Source organism: Fusarium tjaetaba (assembly GCF_013396195.1).
Source record: "Fusarium tjaetaba strain NRRL 66243 chromosome Unknown NRRL66243_c0000384, whole genome shotgun sequence".
Taxonomy (NCBI): Eukaryota; Fungi; Ascomycota; class Sordariomycetes; order Hypocreales; family Nectriaceae; genus Fusarium; species Fusarium tjaetaba.
In genome coordinates this window covers 154,854-176,896 of record NW_023501580.1, presented here as the reverse complement: position 1 = coordinate 176,896, position 22,043 = coordinate 154,854, and the positions used below count along the sequence as shown (strand labels likewise).

Below are 22,043 nucleotides of genomic sequence, written 5' to 3'. Positions count from 1 at the left end.
TCCTTCTCATCATTGCTTCTGGTTGTTTTGTTGCGAAACGGTTGAATATTCGACACCATCCTCACGGCGATCTTGTCTTGAACCGATCTGTGACCGTTGTAAACCCGCGATTATCAATCAGATTATATCCGTTGATTTGCGACAACCACCAGCCTGAAGAGGCTGCATTTATCCGAGTTACATTTTGCTAATGATCGGCGCCCCTCACGGCTGAACGATACCACTTCGATTCGCTGTCGCATTTCCCCTCAGTTCCATGATCGCACAAGATGAGGAACTGGGGGTGTAGCTTTTGCCTCGCCTCGGTCGTTGGTGCATTCTGGGCTTTGGGTGTCGAGGCGGCCGACTACAGAAGACATGATGGCGTTCATCGTATTGAGAAGGAGGCGCAAATCACACAGCCAGCGGGTCTTGCTCGACGAGCCGAAGCGCAATGTGCGACGAGTATGAAATTATGCCCTTCGAGTTTGGACGGAGGATGTTGCCCGGAAAACTATGATTGCGCCAAAGAGAGCTGCCAAGCGACGACGAAGGGACCCTCGACCTGTGGAACAAAAATAGGCTGGCATGTTTGCGCTCCGGTCTATGGAGGTTCGTATTCCGGGAATGTCAAGCGTTTGTGAACAAGGCTCACATATAGTAGGAGGCTGTTGTCCTGACGGCTACCTTTGCGAGACAGCCGACAACTGTGTACCGCCCTCTGGATCAGCATATACGTACGATTGTCCAGCTAGCCAGTATTTATGTCCGTCATCACTGAGCTACGGCTGCTGCCCGAATGGAATGGCATGCGGCGTGAACCAGTGCTACTCGTCCGATCCTGTAACTGTCACAAGTACTATGGTCATTACAACGACAATAAGGGGGGAGCGAACGACTTATAAGACAACAGCCGTGACCGTCGAAACACCAACGGCTCCTACGGCTCTCCCGACGGTAAATGCTGGGGAAGATAACGATCAGGCAGTTCTAAAATACTTCCCATCGTCGATCCCCAAAGTCAGCCCAACGAGCTTATCTGACGATGACAACGGCGACAAAGGAGGCCTTTCAACTGGCGCATTGGCTGGTATTATTGCCGGCTCTGTGGCTTTCTTGATTATCGTATTAGTGGCGGCGTTTATCATCATCCGCCATCTGAATAAGGTTGTTGCTGCTGTCGCCACACCAAAAACATCAGACAAATCCAACGGCTCAAATAGTAAATCTCGACAGACTCGAGAGTACAAGACTGCAGACTCGGCCGTCGATGAACTAAGCATCGATCCATTGATACATCCGTCATTGATACCTCCGCGGCCGCGAAACCCCGGCCCTGACTCCGCAGCAACTTCACCATTCGGTCTCGCCAGTGCAGATCACAGTTCTAATGAGCCTACGCCAGGAGGTAACGGTTACCACGTGGTACCAGGAAGCCGCAACACCAGCAGACATGCTAGTTTCGATGCAATGGGTAACAGGGACGATTACTTCAGCGCCGTGGCCGCAGGCGAACAACATCGAATGAGCCATATCTCTAGACTTACTGGGTCGACGAGGAACCGTTCGAGTACAGATTCACATGGGACGTATACCCACGTTCGGAACTACAGTAATGCTTCAGAGGGATCCGATGGTTCACCTGGAGTGATGGCAGGTGCTCATCCGACAGCAGAGCTAGAAGCAACACCGTACGTACCAGAATTGCCGAGCTCTCCATCGTCGGTGGTATTCCCAAGAGATGAAAGACGAAGATCATCAGGCAGTATTGCCAGTGTCCCGAGCCGACCTCCTGTAGCTCAGCGTCAGTCGGGTGGACCACGAATACGGAGTGATTCTCTGGGTCAGAGTAATCTCAGTATTGTGAATGAAGAGATGCATGGATTCTATGGGCCGAGTGAACACCTCGTTGGTCAAACGGACAGCCATCGGCCAGGAACTCGAGGCTCGGGTAACAGGCAACCAAATGCACCTATGGAACCTCCACGACCTGTGGCTGAGGAACCATAACTTGAGTTAGTGTGTTGCTTTCCTTTATATGTGGACATTCAACCTGGGTTCAGTTTGCAGGTGGAGGATTTTGGAAATTGGAAATTTGACATAGCGTAGCATGGCGTTCTGTACTGGGTTCTAAATCTCTGGGCTGGGGAAGGGCGACCAAGCAGGTCTATCTAAAGAATACACGAGTATATGGAGTACCTGGGTTTATTTGTGTCTGTTACTTTAGGTGGTGCAATCGAGGGCTTTCCAGCTAACTTTGCAAAGCTTGGTGATATTTAATATTTTACTTTCCCACAAACACTTTCAATCTTGCACCCTGTGATGAACCATCAAACTTTGCTTTTTCCTTCGAGATTTCAAGATGCACCTCATTTATGCTTAATCTATAGACCCGGAGCATCGGGTCGCTAGAATGCAGCTGCAAGGATAGGGATGTTATGTCGGTACGTTGACAGCGGCTTGAGTGGCGGCTGGGATATAAATTACATGCAGGAAATTGTACATGTATCTCTCAATGAGTGGCTTGCTTTGAAACTGTTCTTGTTTGAGATGCATGTATATTGATGATTCCAATAAGTGAATGTTTGCTCAAGGCTCGAGCAACACCTGTAATCGTGAGTAGTCCTTAGTGGACTCGATCTGTGAAAACCATCACTGGAATAAGATAGATATCATTTCAATGAGACGCCATTTTGTTCTTGGCCTGTGGTTCTTGATTGGCTCTTCCTCATAAAAGACCGGTGCAATGTTGGGCCGCTTACAACTTTCGATGCTTTTGTTCTACTGCATTTCAGCCGCAAACCTGAACTTCAACTTTGTTCTATCGCGCTATTATCAATAAACCAAAAGTCGACAATGGTCTCCAGCATCGTCCACCATTTGTATATTTGGTTTCGGCCCAGTCTGGTAGCGATCTTCTACCGCAATATACCATGGGCCTTGCGCTGGCGGTTGCTAGTATTTCAACCAGCTGCCCTCCTAACATACTCCATCGCCACGATACCATGTCTTTTGTATCGCTCTTACACTGTCGAATTTCTCAATATTGCGCCGGGTCGTTATGTTCGAGCCTTGATCTTTAAGGCTGCTGGTGTTGGGAAGGGGAGAGCTCTCAGGCCACTTCATGTAAACTTTCACGCTGGCGCTTTCATGGGTGGCTTGCCAGAGGGCCATGCATATTTCGATCAACTGGTATCGGAGCAAACAGGTGCCGTTGTTATTGATATTGACTATCGTGTTGCGCCGGAACATGTTTTCCCTGCGGCCATTGACGATGCTGATGCAACGATCAAGTGGCTACAAGAGAACGCTGAAGAACGCTGGGGCGCAGATCCAACTTTAATGACCACGAGTGGCTTTTCTGCCGGAGGAAACTTGGCTTTTGCAGTCAATCAGCAAGAAAGCTGTCAGGCACCGTCCCCTACTGCTATCAAGGCCATCACAACTTTCTACGCTGTTATTGACTTCCGTCTGAGTCCTTGGGAGAAACCGCATCCAGACAACATGCCCAAGAATGACCCGGCAAAAGTTTTTTTGCCTCTTTTCGACGCATATGCAGCACCTGCGAGAGCAAAACACTTTGAAGATCCAAGGTTGAGTCCTGTCCTTTCAGAAAAGGAATCATTGCCAGAGAGGATTCTCCTGATCGTTCCTGGTATCGATATCCTCGTTGCAGAACAGACTGAGTTCGCAGAGAGAATCAACAACGAGGACGGCGAGAGGGAAGTTCAGAGAGTAGAGATCTTGCATGAGAAAGAACTTTTCCATGGATACTTGGAAGGTGAGTCACCAAACTTTCTCCCGAATTCAAACACTAAACTTCATAGTCCCTGATATCGTGGTTAAGCGGGATGTCAAGCATCGTGCCTACGAAAAGGCTATTAAAGTTCTCAAGGAGACTCACAGAAAGTATGATTGGACCTGGAACGCTTGAATCTTACTATATCAACAACTTAGCATCTCTGTATGGTTGGTGTGTTAAACTTCCTCACACACTCAATCTTAACTCTCTTCATCGAACCGTAACCCAAATTTTATTATATACTTCTCTTTTTATACTTTTTCATTTTTTTGGTTAAAATTTAAGTGAATGATATAAGCAGGTTCAAGATAAAAGAATGAACGCTGCCATTTTCTTCCCTTCATCTTCACTTTTACTTCCATCCTCCCACTGAAGAGACATATGCAAAGCCTTCGACTCCAACAGCAAGCCGCGTCCTCATCTTTCACAATGGCTCAAATTCGGGATGTATCAAGCCGCTGGATTTGCGGAGGCGGGTCTCGGTTGTCAAAGACAAAGAGCACCTCGGACTCATTTTCCTTCAACCTACCCGCCGATATCTTGCTCATCGTTCACGATTTCCTCCCAGCAACCAGTCAGCTGTGTCTTCTAACAACCTGCCGCGGGATAAAAGTACTACTAGAGCACAGAACAGTCCCATATTCTCGATTAAACCTTGAGCAGAAGCGGGAGTACAAAACAATTGTCATACGACAATTTCCTAATGCCTGGCTCGATGAAGACACACTCCGTTTCCGAGAATTTCTAGAGGAAGACCTCTACCCACAACCGCAAGGGCCTCCATTTAGAGACCAACCAGGATGGGATGTAGATAACCTTTGGCGATTCAGAATTGGAGCCTTGTTGATAAGGCATAGGCACGTTCGGATGAGCCTCATATACCACCGATTGGAAAAGAAGACTCGCCGGCAGAAGTCGTTCCTCAAGAGTCTCCTGGAGCCATACCACACTGATTTCTCACCATGCTTACAAATACACCCCTCGGAAAAGTCTGGAGTAGTAGGCCACTTTGAGTCTCATCCCAAGCTCATCTCTGGTCGATATCTTCTTTTCAACCAATGGACCTTCACCAACACCCTGAGAGGCGGGACGATAGCACCCCACAAACTCGTGTACTTTGGAGTTTGCAAACATCAAGTGATATCAGACTACGGCGACTACGGCTGGAAAGCCTACTTCTCGCCAGGGAGGCGGTATTCGGAAGGAAGCGGGTATATATACGAATGCGTCTGTGAGGCAATCAAAACCCCTGGACTTCAGGCAGATGGCATGTGCCCGTACTGCCTGACAGAGTTTTCGATTTGTATGACAACGAAGAGGATGCAGATCCGTGTGTGGAAAGACTTGGGGACTGAGGATTCGTGTTGGAATCCGGTTTGGCAAACACATTTGGGAATTATTAATCGCCGGGGGTTGTTTAGTGGTAAAAACTGCCTCGATATTCGTTCCCGTTATGGTGATACAGGTGTAGAGGGACAGTAGTGGATGAGAAAGTATTACTTTTGATGTTTTTGGGGGACGTAAACGAGGCATCTCTTTGCTGGTTGCTTTACACCAATGCTGTGTCAGTTTGGTATCACATTCTTCGGTATGATTTCCGAACAGCGAGTCTCTAGCGATCACACAATTTTATACAATTTAGAGCAACACAAGAACATGCTGTGTATATTCTGGTGATCGAGGAATGCGGCAATCTATGTAAGTGAAACACACCTAGACCCGACGGGCCGTTCCTGGGGGTGGAGGTTACCCTAAACTTGATGTTGGAGGTGACACTTGCTGAAAAAGGCTCGGGTCACGAGTGGGAGGGAGGGAGAGCAGCGTAGTACTCCGTAAGATGTAAGTATATCACCCAATCGTGGCCTGACGTGATAAATGTTGCAGATAAAACCCCAACAGCAAGGATTTGTTTGCTCGTTGCTGGGCATCTCAGTAGTCGATCAGAATGGATCCAAGTGTGGTCCAATGGAATGACATCACCGCTGTTTGCCCACTAACTACCTAACAGGGAGAGCTAAGAGCTTATGGATTGCTCTCTCACAAGGGATAAAATACCAACGAAATGGAACTACAATTGAATCAGCAAAGACAAAAGGAAACTGTAGAAATTAAACACCATCATCATTTACAGTCTCAATCATGAATTTCAGCCACTTTCCGTTTGCGAATCTGACCGTTGTCTCGACATCCCGCTCAGGGATTAACGTCCACAGACGCTGTCGACCCAGCAACAAATGTAAACAATGACCGGGGCCAGTCCCAACGTCCTCGACCAACCATCCGCTGCCACACAAGCCCAGCGTCTGTCTGGGGTATACCTACAGTACAGACTAATATCTGCACGATTCCAGGAAGACCCCTTGGCCTCTCTCTCTCTTCTTCCTCTTCCTCGCTTCAATATCCCCTTTTCTTTTTCACCGTTCGTGTGTGTGTCACTGCAAAATACTCGAGGCACACATACGAAAAGGCACAAACCACTGACCGCCCTCACCCTCAGATGCCCCGACGCAACAGGGCTGAGGACCTTGATTTCGAGATTCACGTTGATCCATCTTGCTTGAGCGATCCTATGGACGATAACGATACGAGGGCCCCCGAGGAGCCAAAGGTGGAAGTTGAAACAGACCACGATTCAAAGAGCGACTCCCCTGCCAAAGAGCTTGATAACGACATTGATACGACAAACCACACCGACTTGCCTACTGAAGTAAAGACCGAGCCTACGGTCGAAGCTAAAGAAAAAGATCAATCTACTATAACACCACAAGAGACCAAGGAGGAGGCCCAATCTGATCAAGAGTCATCAGACTCAGAGGCCGACTCAGAAGTCGAATCAGAGTCTGAAGCTGAACCAAAAGAGGAAGCCAAAGCTCAAGCCGACACTGAAGATAAGCCAGAACAACCAATTGAGGAGCCAGCAACAGAGTCAGAAGAACAAGCTGTACCTGCTACATCTGAAGTTGAAGCCGATACAACAGCTACAGAGCCCTCATTAGACGATACAAAAGATAACGACGAGGATCCTACCCCTGTCGAAGACGCTACTACTACTGAGGCCACGCCTGCGGATACTCCAACCGAGGACACCCCTTCCGCAGATATCCCCACAGACAACATTCCTGCCGAAGACTCCACCGCTCAGGACCCCAAAGAGGACGAACCTATCCAAGAGGACAAGGCCAAATCTGCTGAAGCTGAGGTTGAAGCCTCTACCGAAGGCAACGAAGAGAGACACTTTTCCGAGACTGAGTCAGACCGCTCAGGCTCTCGACGTGAGTCCTCTGGCTCTTCAGGATCCGAGTACTCAAGCCGTCGACACTCTGGTCGCTCCGAAGCTATCAACGGAGTTGCTCGTGACATTGCTTCACAGATCGATAACCACGGGAAGCGCGAGTCGTTGAATAGCTACTCTGGAACAGACGATACTGGTTACATCTCTCATTCAGAGTCGGTTAGTACTCGTACAGGCCCAAAAATGTCGACTGCTGGCATGAGAGGCGGTGTAGATGAGGCCGCTGAGAACAGCTCCCACCATGAGCACGAAGATGACGTTTTCAGTGATCGCAGTCCTCGCAGCTCAATGGGATCTGTCTCGGAGACTGATAACAGAAAGGCTCAGGATGCCATGTCGCGGATGACCAGGTCGCCTCGTGTCTCAGGTGTATCTGGTATTTCCGGTTTCTCAGAGTATGACAGGGAAGAGGAAGACTTTATCCCTACTATCCGAGGTAACCCTCGTCCTGTCTTCCGATCACCTTCTTCTGTCAAGGCCATGCAGATGTCATCGCCTCCAGGCTCAACAATTGGCTCTCCTCGATCAAGCCGCAGGGCACCTCTCTCTGCATCTCGACTTGGCTCTCCTCGCTTTTCAGAGCAGTACTCTCCTAAGAAGACACCACCCCGTTTCAAGCGATCTACACCGCCCCTTGTGCTTCTTCACGTTACATTGCTTCCGCTGCGGTGGCCGTGGGGTGACGTGCTCGAGAATGCGGATGCCGATGATCTGAGCAAGGAGTGTAAGGCTATACGAGATGCTTGGCGATTGTTGCAAGACCGCATGGCAGACACCACTGTCGAGCGTGGTATCCTCCTGCCACACCCTCAGAGCGACTACGAGGTTCTTGAGGAGAGGCTGCTAGAGGCTCTTGACCTTCCCATGAGGCGTCGTGCTCGTATCCTAGAGTGTGGCCATTATCTTGGTCCCTCCAACGAGATGACAATAGAAGAATCATCAGAGGAGGAGAGTGAGGAGGATGAATATCAACAGCCAGAAGAGGAGCGTCGATCAAGTCGTCGCTCCCACGCACCGCCTACACACTGGTGCAAGACATGCAAGTCGGATATCAATTATGAGTCACTCGGTCGTGCAAAGGTCTTCCGTGTCAAGGTATATGCTAGCAACGGTCTGATCCGCGGTGGTGCCTGGGAAGCTTGTTGGAAGGAGATGGAGCGGGTTGATGTCGAGATCGAGCCTCTTGTCGACGCCGTATCGCAGCATGAGCTCGTGTCTCTGGAAGCTGACCAGGAGAGAGAGTTGGCGATGAGGGAAGCTGAAGAGGAGGAAAGATACATCAGATTGGATGAGGAGCATCGGGAGTTTGAGGAGAGGGAGCGAGGACGTCTGTCTAGAAGACGGGGAGAGTCTCGTAACCATGTCGAGGATGTGAGCCATATGAGTGAAGGAAAGTCACGTATGGAGAACCATGATGCATCTCGTCATGATACATCTCGTCATGATACATCCCGTCATGAGGACTCTCGTTACGACAAGTCGCTCCATGCGGAATCCGTTCGTGATAAATCGGCCTACGATGAGTCACTTCACGAGCCCTCTCACCACGAACTCTCTCACCACGAGCCTTCTCATCATGAAGAGTCTCTCCACGATGTCTCGGAGGCTCGTGAAGCATCTATTCACGACACTACCAAGGATCATGACCAAAGCCACATGGCGAACGACACCCAGCCTGCCGAGGAACACTCCGCTGATGTTACCAAGGAGTCCATGAAGGAGCCCGCCGATGATGACGAGGAGTCTTTTGCTGAGGACCAGAATGATGAAAAGAGCCGATCATTTGAAGAGCTCGAGAAGGATATCGACGATCATCTTCAGGAAGAGCGTGAGAGGAGTCTGGCAGAGGAAGCACGAAATGCCGAACCTACACCTGAGCCTTCTCACCTTGAAGATACCAACCTGGAGGCTGAAGAGTCATCTATCGCCCCCGAAGACCCCGTCGGCTCCAAGGATGATGAGGCAGAGCGTCTGAGGAGAGAGGAGGAGAGGTATAGGGAGATCTACGGTGATGCTCCTGCTCCCAAGGAACATCATCAGGAGTCCCAGCGATCTTTCCACGAACAACAGCCACAGCACCATGAACAACATTACGCTGAGCGCAGTCGCTCCGCCGCCGGCAGCCACGCCCCCGATTATGCCCATGCCGCCCCTCGAGTACCTACCGCTGAGGAACGTCGACAGGCAATGAAGAGCGCTACTCTGCCAGAGCTACTGGCTGAGTCAGCTCGTGTAGCCATGCAAGACAAGAAGAACATATTGATTGGCTTGCTGAGTGTTCTCATTCTTCTCTTGGCGATTCGTGGAAACACTACCCCTCAACAGGATCCCAGGAATTTCCAGACTGTGGTTATGAATCGGGAAGTGCCTACTGTGACCGTAACCCAGGCCATCAGTATCCAGGCGACCGAAGCCGCTCCTCAGATTGCTGCTTCTGCGGATCCTGTCGAGGAGGAAGAGGTGGAGCGCAGTGTTGAGGCTTATCATCCTGAGGAAAGCATTGTCGTCGAGGACACCCCTGCTCAGAACAATGCCGCCCAATATGAGCAGATAAACAACAACCAAATTGCCATTGGCAACTCTTATCAGAGCCACGATGGCTCTTCGACTGGATCTGTTGACCCGTGCGCTTCTTGCTCAGCTCCGTCTCAAGGATATCACGGAGTTGAGGCGCCTCGAGAACTGGGCGCTGGACCAGCTGCCGAGTCGCCTGAAACCGAGAAGCAACCTACTTGTGAGGAGCGCATTGTTCGTATCGTCGAGACAGTGACAGCTGTTGAGACTGCCACAGTCAAGATTACTGAGTATGCGACTGACATTCCATCTCAAGAAACGCAGGCTGCTGAGGCTGTTGAGGAGAGTGTTGCCCCTGAGGCAGATGATACAATTGTGGCCGCCGATGCCCCCGTTGATGGTGAGGCTCCTGTGGAGGAGACACTCCCCACAGGGGAGACCGTCGTTCCATCCGAAGAGGCTGAGCCGGTGAAGGAAGAGGAGGACCCTGCTCAGGAGACTGTGTCACCTGGCGAAGAGCCCCTTGATGAAGTCGAGCAAGAGGCTGATGATGCGGAACCCAGCATCGAGGCCGAGGCCACTTCCGAGTCCGCCGCCCCGGAGGCTTTGGGCTCTGATGAGGAAGCCCCCCAACAGGCTGCGGAGCACTCGGAGGAGGCTGATGAGCTTTAAGGATTTGCAAGCGAAGCCATGCTTTATATGCCTTGATGTAAGTTGCTACGAAGGATATACCTAGGACGCATTCGTTTTTTGATGAAAGAAAATGAGGGATACACATGTGGTTTTTAGGTGCGATGATAGTTTGAATGATGCATGAAGGATACATAATTAGGAACCTGTTATAGGGACTATCTTGGTCAATATGATGAGAATAGACACGTTATGCTTATAAGACTCTTGGTCCACTGTGACTTGTTTGTGAAGTCAATGTGATGTAGCGATGTTTTGTGATGCTTACATAGAGTCTATCAAGAACTTGGAATACTTGGCATGGCCTGGAATATACATCTCATTAGGCCACGTATAATCGACCCTTGGTCAGGTTTCGCAAGGCTATTCACAGCCTGATATAGACATCCATACAATCAATCCTCCACTCCCTCTTGCCCAATAAATTTCTAAGCCACTCAATCCCCAAGCCCGACCACTCGGCCCTCCTGGCAGCTAGATCATCACTAGCAGATTTTATGATGGCCGCGACCGTAGTGTTGGCCATATCGAGGACAGTCGAGTTGAACGTGAGGTCCTCCCCTGACGGCGAAGTAAACGCCACGTCCGGTGTTATCGGACGCGGGAGGAACCAGTTACTGCCAAGGTCGAAGAAACATCGGTCGGACCAGTTGCACGAGGTCAGGAAGAGAATAAGGAGGAGGATGGAGCAGTACACGCATGGCCGATTGAGGAAGTACGTGCAGATGAAGAAGAGGAATATGAAGGCAGGCGAGGCGTTGGTCGGGATGAAAAGGAGAGGAAGCCAACTGCATTGCATTCCACGATGGTTAGTTTTCTTGTGATCCGGAAGTGAAGAGTGGTGGGCATACTACCTGCGAAGACAAAACATGCTGGGCGATAAGATTATGCGATGAGTGAAGGTATCATGCGGCGTTCTATTGCCTAGGAGACGGACGGGTGATGTTTTAATCGTGGTGGATTGCGCGCGGGCGCATGAGGGTTTGTTGAAAGGCTGAGACTGGAGACTGGAGACTCGGGAGGAGGATTTGGTGGCGGTTTGAAGGTGTTACGTCGTTTTGGATGGGGGTGATGCTGTATTGGGTTTAGTGTCTTGTTGAGGCTCTGGGTTAGGTATTGATATCATGGGATTGGCTGCGCTAGAGTGAAAGACTGAGAAAGAAAGATATTTGATGTTGTATTGGCGTTTGCTCTTTTATGTTGTTTCTATGTAGATGTGAAGTTTTTATTTGTTTTCTTCCTTCCCGTTGAAGATTGAGTTGTTTGTGGCTGGGCCGTTATTCACAACGTATCCGAGGGTGTATAAGAGCACTCAATACTGAAGATACCAGCATTTAAAACTGCATTATTATTTTTTGTTAACTTTTCAAACCTTGTCAGATGATAAATAATGAAATCTTTACTCTGTATGCTATTGTGAGTCTTTTGCAAGCTGCCCCAAGTAGCCGTCGCAGTCCAGATATGCAAGTCGTTGGAAGTCTTGATTAAGTTTCCAAGATACAGAACCTTAGCGCCTAGTGGGAATAACGACAATTTGTCCAAGATGTCCATCACCAAACTGGGGGATCATTTACGCTTCTGGAACTGCCATATTCATGATTATGTAATGAAAAGTCGAGGCCATCGAAGATCTCAAGGATGTCCGTCTCGGTAAAGAAAAGAAAGGAAAGGCTGGTCTCAGAGATTCTTCAACAATGTTGGGACTCAGACAGCAGCAGCTGCATATGCAAAAGCCAGGATCTCAAGTTCTTTCGGGCTCGAACCGAATCTCGGGCTGCTTTACTTTACTTTGGTTTATGAGTCACCAATAATAATGTACATGTCTCTGAGATCTGGATTCATTGCCTTGGCCAATAGAACTTGAAGAGGCGGTGACTTTGACAGCTGGCGGTCTGGGCGCTACCTTTACCTTGCCGAACTGGTTCACTCATATCCATGTCTGTCTGTATGTATCACAGCTGAGAGAGCTTTACATTGCATCAGCCACTTTTGAGATTCGATGCTATTGATAGAAGAAAGTTTGATACTCGATAAAAAGAACAGACTTTACAGTATATGCTTTTTTATGTGTGATGTTTGTCGATGATATTCAACGGCATCATCCGATATCATCCTCTCAGTTTGAGGTACCAGCAAATACAACACAGAGAGGACAAACCAACCAGCCCCAGTCAACCACGTCACTCCCTCACTCCCTCCAGGTACTTTAGCTCTGTGCGTTACCTTGCAATCGGGGAATAGTGAGGTGGAAACATGCATCCCTCCCGTCACCTCAACATTAGGTACCTTGCTTGCCTTACATTGGATTGCACTGCTTGTAGCATTGGGCAACGTGGGCTTCTGCACTGGCAACAGACTACAGCTTTGGGCTCCAGTAGCTATCATCAGCTGGTTATCAATTTCATCGTCAATCGATCAAAAACCTATTGCGCAAAGCTATTTCCTGAGGCCGCCCCAAACACTAGCAGAGGTGCACAGATAATTGCTTGGGATCACCTCTGTTGCTTTCCCACACAAACTTCACCTCTCCTAGGCTTTTTAGCTCATTGCTTAAAGTGAGGTACCGTACCACTGCGGCACTGCCGTTACCGCTACTGCTACTGCCACCGCTACCAGCCACTGATTTGCTCTCTGCTGGTCTGCTCTGCTGTGCATTGCCTTACTTCACCGTCATCATCATCGGTTTCGCGACTTTTGTTTTTTTCTCTCCCCCACGTCAACCACCTTTTTTTATCTTCATCCTCAACTTCATCTCATCATTGAAAAAGATTAAAAAGATAGAATCGCATCTACTCATTCTCATTCTATCATCTTGATCTCTTTTCCTTCTTTTTCCCTTCCCTCGTCGTCCCCTTTCATTCTTCCTCTTGGCGTCCTCTCGGAATCTGTTCGGCCCGTTTGCTTTTGCTTTCGTCCCGCTCTCCGTTTCCATTTGGGTTCGCCCATTTTCTTGTCGCTCTCTGAATCATCCACGTTCAGAAAAAAACACAGCCCAACAATAATCTCGCGGTAGCTCTTCTCGAGTCCGCAACCGCTCCCGCTACCCTAGGCCTGTCGCCATGGACAATCTCGACATGCCGCCGGCCCCTACGCCGCCTGTCAACAACATGAGCATGCCTTCCAATAACTCGGATCGCACCGCTAATCTGCTGAACTTGCTCAAGTTCAGCGGTTCAGGTGGCTCGCAGCTGCAGAGCCAAGCCGCTCACAATCGGGCCCAGGCTCATATCCAGCAGCAGCAGACCCAGCAGCCCCAAGAGCAGCCGCAGGAACCTGGTTCTCCCCAGCAGATGCACCAGCAGCTGTCGGACCATCAGCTCCATCAATTCAACCAATTCCAGCAGCATGCTCAGCAAGGTCGAGGTATCATCCAGAGCCCTCTCCCTGCTCAGATTCACCAGCCTGCGCCTTCTTCTGCTGACCCGACTGGTCTCTTGGCCGCCCTTATGCGCGGCGCCCACGAGCCGGAAGAGCCCAAGCAGCCCCAGCAGCCGCACCCTCAGCAAGCCTTTGGCAACGGTTCTCCCCCGGCCGATACGCGCTCGTATCTGCTCAACTTGTTGAACCGACCCAAGCCTAGCCAGGGTGACCAGCAGCAATCCGCTCTGACTGAGACCACGCGTTCCAACAACCTCACGCCTCAGTCTCCCGACCTGGCTCCCGCCGAACCTGCTCGCTACTCTGGCAGTTATCAGCAGCAGTATCCCCAGCAGCATGGCAGCCAGTACTCGAATCAGCAGCACCGCCCGGTCGATTCCTACGCAGGATCGCACGCATCCGACTCCTTCCACCATGTTTCGCAGGATCAGACTGACACCTCGGCTCTTTTCCAACAACTCTTGGGAAACCTTGCTCAGTCCTCTCCTCATAGCCAGAGCCATAGCCAGAGCCACATGGCTCAGTCGCCACCAGCTCTGCCTTTCCAGATTCTGAAGAAGGACTCGCCAGCTGCTTCCCAGCATTCTCACCACTCCCATCACTCCCACCGCCATGACCACTCGGTTGGTGCTGGCAGTGACCGAGCTGCTCTTCCCACCTCTCCTCACCAGATCCGTCGAAAGGCAACCAGAACCGCGTCTCTGCAGTCACACCCTTCGGTGAAGCAGGGTACTCCTCCGACCTCCGAATTCGACAACTACAATTCGACCGCCAAGGAGACCGTCGCAGAGGCCATCGAGGACATTGCCGAGCAGGTTGATCATGAAGCCCGGGAGGCACTTGAGCGCGCGGAGCACGAACGGACCCAGGCTGAAATTGCCGAGGACCTTGACGATATGCTCAACGCCAAGTCTGAGAAGGAATTCGAGGACAGTGCTCACATTGCCGCCCAAGCTATCCAAGCTGAGCTTGACCGCAGCGAGAATGAGGGACTTCTCGAGGACGCCCTCCCACACGATGTCGCCGAGACTGTTCGCGAGATTGTTGACGAGGCCGCCCAAGGTGTTGCTGAGAGCTGGGAGAGCGCTGACCAGGACGAGATCGTCGTAATTGAAGAGAAGGAGACCCCGCCTGTCAAGGTGTTTAACTTCCCCATGAAGCCGTGGATCTCTATTACTCTTCAGGAAGAGGGCACCGACCCACGACCCTTGTTCCGCGATGAGACTATCATGGACATTGCTCGACTCAAGAAGGAGTTTGATCAGATTGATCGAAACCTTTACACCGCCACTGAGAACTACATGGCCTACGGCATGTCCAAGCAGGGTGGCCTGCGTGTTATTCGACAGGAGGATGGCAAGGATGCCAAGATTTTCACCGACACAAAGGACCGTATCTTCAACGTCGCCATGTCTGTCACACCTACTGACCACGACGGCGCTCACCGTGAAGCCATCATCGGTACTGGCATCAGCGGCACCGTCTACTGGGTTCAGATTCGTGATGGTGACAAGGATCACATTGAAGATGCTCATATGGAGCAGTATGGCTTTGCTCTACCTCCCATGAGCTCCCAAGAGGGTGATGCCCCTGGTGGTGTTCTCAAGACCCGTGCCCGCACCTCTACAATTCACCCCGAGTACTTTGCCGTCGGTCGCGGCAAGTCTATCAACCTTATCTGGCCCTCGTACATCCTCCAGAACAACCTGTTCAAGCCTGGCCACGACCGCGTTGTCGACACCGAGACCCTTGCCAAGCAGTGCTCCTTGAAGATCAACACTGGTAAGGCCGGCAAGGACTTCACCTTCAGTCAGGACGACTCTGTTATCGTCTCTCTTGATAAGTCTGGTCGGGTCAAGTTCTGGGATGTTCGAGACCTGACCGCTGTCAAGGAGGGCTCCGACCCGCGTGCTCCCATGCCCGCAGAGACCAACCTCGAGGTCAAGGAGCCCCTTATGACGCTTGCCACTACACCTGAAGGTGAGAAGGCTTGGCCCACTTCGGTTCTTCTTCTCGACAAGCAGCGACCCTACCAGAAGCGATGTGCCCTGCGGTACATGATTGTTGGAATGAAGCAGAACCACACTCTGCAACTTTGGGATCTTGCTCTCGGCAAGCCCGTGCAGGAGCTCAACCTTCCCCACAGCAAGGAGTCGGATGCTGTCTGTAGTGTCATGTACCACTCAGCCACTGGCATGATTGTCATTGGCCACCCCACGCGCAACTCGATCTACTTTGCGCACTTGTCCGCCCCCAAGTACAACCTCAAGAGTGTCTCTCAGGCCGAGTATATCCAGAGACTCATTGCTCAGGACTCTTCCATCCCCCAGCCGGATAGTACCGCTGTCATTAGTGGTGTTCGTGAGTACTCGTTCGCTAACCGGGGAATTCTGCGAAGTCTTGACATTCTTGGCACTCCTGCCATGGTTCAAGACGCCGACGAACCCACCCTCTTTGAGCTGTACGCCATGCACTCCAAGGGTGTTGCTTGCCTCCTTGTCAAGCAGACTGAGCTCGGATGGTCCAAGGACAACAAGGTTCTTGATGGTGTTGATGCCGTTGCCCAGGGCGTCGTCACTGTTTCGAAGCTCAAGGCTCCTCAGCCCGCCGAGGTACCTACCCCAGCCAGCAATGGAGACGCCGTTGTTCGTGTCGTTAACCGCGGTGCGAACAAGGAGAACGTCCAGCCCACCCCAGGAGCCCAAGCCGAGTCTAGCCAGCGTGGACTCGAATCGACTACTCCAGCCAAGGCCAAGAGTGAGCCGAAGGAGGCTGAAACGCCCGTCCAATCCGCCAAGGAGTCTCAGTCTGAGAAACCTGAGCGCAAGTCACGAAAGAAGAAGAACGCTGCCAACCAGGGTGATACAGCTACTAACGGTGCTGCACCTCGCGCTGGCAATAAGGATGCCAAGACCGCGAACAACACCTCCACACCTGCTGTCTCTAGTGAGGCTCTGGATGCCGCCATTTCTGGACTTGAGTCTCGTCTCACCGTGAGTGTTGGGGAGACCCTCAAGTTATCGTTCAAGAACCTCCACGGCAAGATTGACGATGACATTCGCGTCCGTGACGAGAACTTCAATCAGCACCAGCTTAAACTCCTTGATATGGTTTCGGAGGTGCTCAACGAAAACACTCAGAAGGTCCTGGAGGCTCTAATCCACCACCAGTTCACTGAGCTCGTCATTCCTGCCATTGGCGACAAGGCTGGCGCCGCAGTTACCGATCTTCTGGACAACAAGCTGCAGCCTCATCTTACTTCTACCGTGCAGAAGGAGATCCAGAGCTCTCTTCCTCATGCTCTCAACCGATCCCTGCGCTCTGGCGATTTCATCAAGGCCATCTCCGATCGTGTTGGAAACTCGGTTGCTACGAGCGTGCAGCAGGAAGTTCTTGCGACACTGACTCAGCGCCTCACCCCGACGTTCACTAACATTGCAACTCAGGCGTCGCAGCGTGTCGCAGGCGAGCTTCATCAGCAGTACCATGATCAGTTTGAGTACATGAAGGCCCAGCATGCTGCCGATACGGCCAAGATCGACCAGCTCCTGTCGCATGTCACTCGTCTTTCGGACATGGTCACAACCATGTCTGCTTCTCAGGCGGCGCTCCAGGCCGACTTCCTCAAGTTCAAACAGCAGCCTGTCCATGAACTTTCCGGTATCCCTCAGAACGTTGGACACGGCCAGAACATTCCCCATCACGGCTATGCCAGCTCCAATCAACATCATCCCCAGCCCAGCCACGCTGGTAGCTACCACCCTAGTCAAGCTCCCAGCCAGGCCGCCAGCCAGGCCCAGCAGTATATGGGCAGCCCCCAGTACCTTCGTGGTTCTCAGCAAGTGAACAGCCCTCAAGCGTCACAGCAGGCTTCTGATTACGTCGCTCCCGCTTCCAGCGTCAGCGCTCTTGCTGGTGCCTACGCCAGCCAGCGTAACCAGACCGAACCCGAGGCTGATCACGACTTGATGCAGCGCATCAGAATTGTTGAGCAGGCCATCCAAGAGGGCCGCTACCAGGACGCCATGATCCAGTGGATCCAGAGTGGACGCGAGGAAGAGATCTTCCGCCGTTGCCTCAGTCGCTTCCCCCCTACCAAGTTCGAGAATCTTCCGCCCTTGATGTTGCTTGTTGTTATTGCCACAATCTCCAAGGATCTGAAGCCCAACGCTCGTCTCAAGGAGGAAGTCGAATGGATTGAAATGGCTCTCCGAGCCTTTGCTGAAAACCTTCCTGCTTTTGTAAGTTCTCACTGAATAATTGATAACGAGCCTCAACTAATGTGTCTTAGGAATGGGAACAACAGGGCGCTCGCGATGTGATCAAGAGTACGACTCAGACCATGCAGCTCCTTATTGGACGTATCCAGCCTCTCATTGGTGGCATCCAGGATGGCTTCCCCACGGATCCTTTCCTGGCCAACCTCGAGAGAGCCAAGCTTGAATGGATTATTCGAACATCCGAGCACGTGCTTGACACGTTCGGTGCCCCTCGACGCTACGAGTAATTGAGGGCTGTTTGTGTACAGCATAGAATTGTGGAGGAATGTGATAGTCGATGACTACTCGGCAATCAACCTTTCGACTTGTCTAACGAAGTGGTCTGCGGAAACGTAGACCTTTGACGTGGGCTAGAAGTTGCAATAGCAACGGTGTACATGACGCTGGGAAGGGAGCAATTCGGAAGCATTCACGATTTGTGAATACGACAAAAAAGACATAAGACACATGTGCATTATCAGGAAGTTACAGATGTTTACGGCCTCGGGTCATGGTAATGTTTTTTTTTGCCAGCCTGGATTTGGGATCATGTTGCGGGCGTGCGAAACCTTTTAACGTGCATTGGAGGTAATCGGTTTACTTTTGGTGCTTTGACTCGTTTTATTTCTCTTTCTTCTCTTTTTACTTTAGTTCATTTCAAATCATTTCACTTCTTATTTGGGATGGAAATGCTATGATACCCCGGAGAAAGGGGGGAGGGACAGGATGATGCGGTGCGATGGCGGAGGTCCTCAATGACGACGAAATGGGGGAGCGGAGAGAGACGACGATGTCTTGTTCTTCTTCCTCTTTGGTCTAGTTTTGATAATTTAATGTTTGAGTTGATACGGATACTGTCATGATTCATGTCTAATTGAGTGAGATTTGACCGTTTACTGGATCTGATGATGTATCGAGGCGGCTTCGGAGTGAGCCTATATGAACAAGACACTTTTCGATATAATCTCTGTGACGCAGCCATATGGAGAAGTATGATTACTACATCGACATTAATCGATGAACGAGAACGAGAGCGAGACGGATATGGATGGATAAAAGTGATGATCCTTGTAGACACCGGAACGTACGGATATTAATAGTGATGACAAGCTGCATGTTCTCGCCTCTCGGCAGACAAACTGGCGCCGTTAGTTAAGCCTTTAAGGTCAGACAAGCTTTTTTTTAACGTGTATCAGATCAGCCCTAGAAAAAGGGGCAGACTCGGTGTGGGATCTGTGGTTCGATGTGATGCTACAATGCATCTGATACTGACTCTTGTACCGTGGTCGAATAATATTAAGCTACACATGATCTATGCTTACCGGTAGATTTGGTATTGGTTCCATTAAATAGTGGTGAGCTTCATGTCTATATCTTGGAGAATAGCATGTTGGTGATGAGATGATAGTATTAGTCGTGCCATATCAGATCATACCAAGCTTTCAGTCTCCATATACCTCGGTTTCCCACCACAATCTCCATTTTCTTCAACTCCGATCAGAGGAAGTGAAGCTCCGGTCCCAAAAACCTCCGCCTCTTCCGGATTTCGGACACGGGAAGTGTAGAGAATCTCGGGGTGGTAATCTAGACCGAACTGCCGGGATTTCCATCTCAAACGGAGAAGCTTCGACAACGAATCATGATGGTATATACTTGACGTCAAAGAAAACAAGCTTTTCTTTCACAACGTCTTCTCCACTGTGATTGTAATTTTATCGAGTTGCTTGTACCAATTACTTATCGCCATGTCGGGCCAGGTGTAACCCTTCTGTGTTGATCGCGTGCATATTCACACTTGGCAACACGTCACGCTGGGGGATATGTGCCGCTGCAGTCACTCGACGGCCGAGATTGGTGTTTGAGTACATTAAGCTTCAAGGGTAATATACTGGGAATAAGATGAGATACAGTTGTGTTGGTTAAGCTTATTGCACTGTACCCGCCCAATGCTGAGGTGAGCTTATGTCTCAGCCACTGCAACGTGTTGTGTCTGTGAGATTATTGCACTCCGTAAGGCTTGGAGTACTAATATTGAATATGTGGTCGAGTTAGATGTTATAAAGTCCGACGGCATCCGCGGAGGCTTTGGACTTGGAGGTTAGGATAGAGATAGTATCCACAGATTTGGAGAACAGGGGGATCAGACGGTTATTTCTACTGTGAGAGCAGGGATATTCTGCTGCAAGTGACGTCTTGAGACGGCCACAGAATAGAATAGCACAGCTTCAAATGGTCAAGCGCCGGGTGTGATATGAGTAGCATCGGTATCTCTGTTCCTATTCTCCGATGGCAGTGACATTCATTGCAATGTTTGGTTCTGCTGTGTCTTGTGCTTTATTCCCTGTTTGGTACCACACCCTAATAAGTTTTCCTTGTTCGTGCAACTTTACCTTGTCTTTTCTATGCTTGGCTTGCATGCAGATTTTGTTTCTTTTATTATCTGCCTGCCTACCTTACTTATATCTAGGACTTTTACTTTATCTTGTTTCTGTCACTTGTCCTTCGTTCTTCTTCCTTTCCCTCTTCTGAATAGATCTTGATGGGCAGTTTACATCAATCACCCTCTTTTATAGACACGGTATTTATTCATCCTTATCATATATAATTGGGTTCATTGTGTTTTATTTTCTTTCAATTCTATTGCTTTTGTTTATCGCAATCATGGTTGTGGCTTCAAAGAACGTGGTCGAACCAGTGTGTAAGTCAACACCACGCTCTAAGCTACATCTCACTGACACCTTCAAGTCATCGTCGTCGCATTCACTGTAGGATGTCTTATCAACAGACGACGAGACACTCAAGTCACGTACAACGAATCACTAGACGATGTTGAAGACCAACGATACGTCGACTCACCTCCTCTGAAGCCCACTCTCCTCCAACATATCGAGCGTCCAGTTCGCAAGGCTCCCAACTTCTTCTTCGTCTTGTTATCTCGCTTCTTCAATAAATTTCCGTTCTTGATAGAGATTTGGTACTGGAACTTGACATACTGGTACTTCTCTCATCACGCTGATTTATACATATATACTGATGGTTGTAGGATCTACCAAGGCCTTCGAGCAGTATCAGCCAGAGCAATCGCAGGCAACGAGCCAATCTTCACCCGCGCCCGAGACCACGCCCTTCAAATCCTCACTCTAGAATCATTCTTCGGCCTCGATATCGAACAATACTTCCAGTCTTACATAATGAACCAGCAACCGTGGCTCATGCCCATCCTCGCAAAGATATACTACTCCCACATCAGCATCGGCATCCTCTTCCTCATCTATATCTATACTTATCTCCCATCACCAACCTTTCGACGAATTCGTCGTACAATCGCCGTCGATAACGCTATTGCCTTCGTCATCGTGACGCTCTGGCGATGCTCACCTCCAAGATTACTACCGCAGCAATATGGCTTCGTTGATGTTCTGCATAGTAAAGCTGGGGGTGCTAATGTCTGGAACAATAATCGGTTCCAATTGACTATCGCTGCGATGCCGAGCTTGCACTTTGGAACATCACTCTTCTTTGCAGTTTGTATGTGTCGATTCTCTCCGCATCGATTTATGCGCATCCTCGCTCCTCTTTGGCCGACAGCCATGCTTATTACTATTGTCGCTACTGCGAATCACTTCCTCACGGATGCATTCATTGGGGCTCTAGTTCCGTTGCTTGGATGGCGCATCAATCGAGTTGTTCTTGTTCTTAAGCCGATTCAGGATTGTATCTTTGCGCCGTTGATCAACAGGCTGGACCTGGTCGATTCTGATGTGCGAGTTGTTCCAAAGACTTTGTAATTACGATAGAACAAAAGCACTTTCGTGGATATACAAGTCATGAGAATCAGGAGCTGGGTTTGTACATTACAAGGGGAGTTCTCACTTTTGGGTTCATGGGGTTACTAGACACCAGGCAATGGAATGATAATCATAATGAGGCCTTGACACAACTCTCTAACCAGAACTGTTGATTGATTGTGTCTGTGTCAGACTGTACTGCCAAGTCATCTCGGTGCTACACCACACGATAACCAGGCCAGAAACGAATGAACACGATAGCAACGCAACGTAACACAAATGACACTCACTTATATCAAGCATCTATTTATCTATCTATCTCATAGCTCATGTAGTTCTCT

General features: G+C 50.0%; 5 protein-coding genes across 5 annotated transcripts; all 5 read left to right on the top strand.

Annotated features, from left to right (window-relative positions):
- Nucleotides 1-269: 269 nt before the first annotated feature.
- On the top strand, nt 270-1,989 carry FTJAE_13104 (uncharacterized protein; the record flags this gene model as incomplete). The annotated part of the gene is made up of 2 exons (XM_037346213.1): nt 270-444; nt 731-1,989. The coding sequence occupies 2 exons, from the start codon at nt 270-272 to the stop codon at nt 1,987-1,989; spliced, it is 1,434 nt and encodes a 477-aa protein (XP_037199903.1).
- Nucleotides 1,990-2,835: 846 nt separating this feature from the next.
- Nucleotides 2,836-3,913, top strand: FTJAE_13103 (triacylglycerol lipase; the record flags this gene model as incomplete). The annotated part of the gene is made up of 2 exons (XM_037346212.1): nt 2,836-3,760; nt 3,807-3,913. The coding sequence occupies 2 exons, from the start codon at nt 2,836-2,838 to the stop codon at nt 3,911-3,913; spliced, it is 1,032 nt and encodes a 343-aa protein (XP_037199902.1).
- Nucleotides 3,914-6,024: 2,111 nt separating this feature from the next.
- Nucleotides 6,025-10,259, top strand: FTJAE_13102 (uncharacterized protein; the record flags this gene model as incomplete). The annotated part of the gene is made up of 2 exons (XM_037346211.1): nt 6,025-6,082; nt 6,133-10,259. The coding sequence occupies 2 exons, from the start codon at nt 6,025-6,027 to the stop codon at nt 10,257-10,259; spliced, it is 4,185 nt and encodes a 1,394-aa protein (XP_037199901.1).
- A 3,077-nt stretch (nt 10,260-13,336) lies between these two features.
- Nucleotides 13,337-18,162, top strand: FTJAE_13101 (uncharacterized protein; the record flags this gene model as incomplete). The annotated part of the gene is made up of 2 exons (XM_037346210.1): nt 13,337-17,896; nt 17,947-18,162. 2 exons carry the CDS (start codon nt 13,337-13,339, stop codon nt 18,160-18,162), a joined length of 4,776 nt encoding a protein of 1,591 aa, XP_037199900.1.
- Nucleotides 18,163-20,575: 2,413 nt separating this feature from the next.
- FTJAE_13100 (uncharacterized protein) lies at nt 20,576-21,702 on the top strand (the record flags this gene model as incomplete). The annotated part of the gene is made up of 3 exons (XM_037346209.1): nt 20,576-20,612; nt 20,660-20,909; nt 20,958-21,702. The coding sequence occupies 3 exons, from the start codon at nt 20,576-20,578 to the stop codon at nt 21,700-21,702; spliced, it is 1,032 nt and encodes a 343-aa protein (XP_037199899.1).
- Between the last annotated feature and the right edge of the window lie 341 nt (nt 21,703-22,043).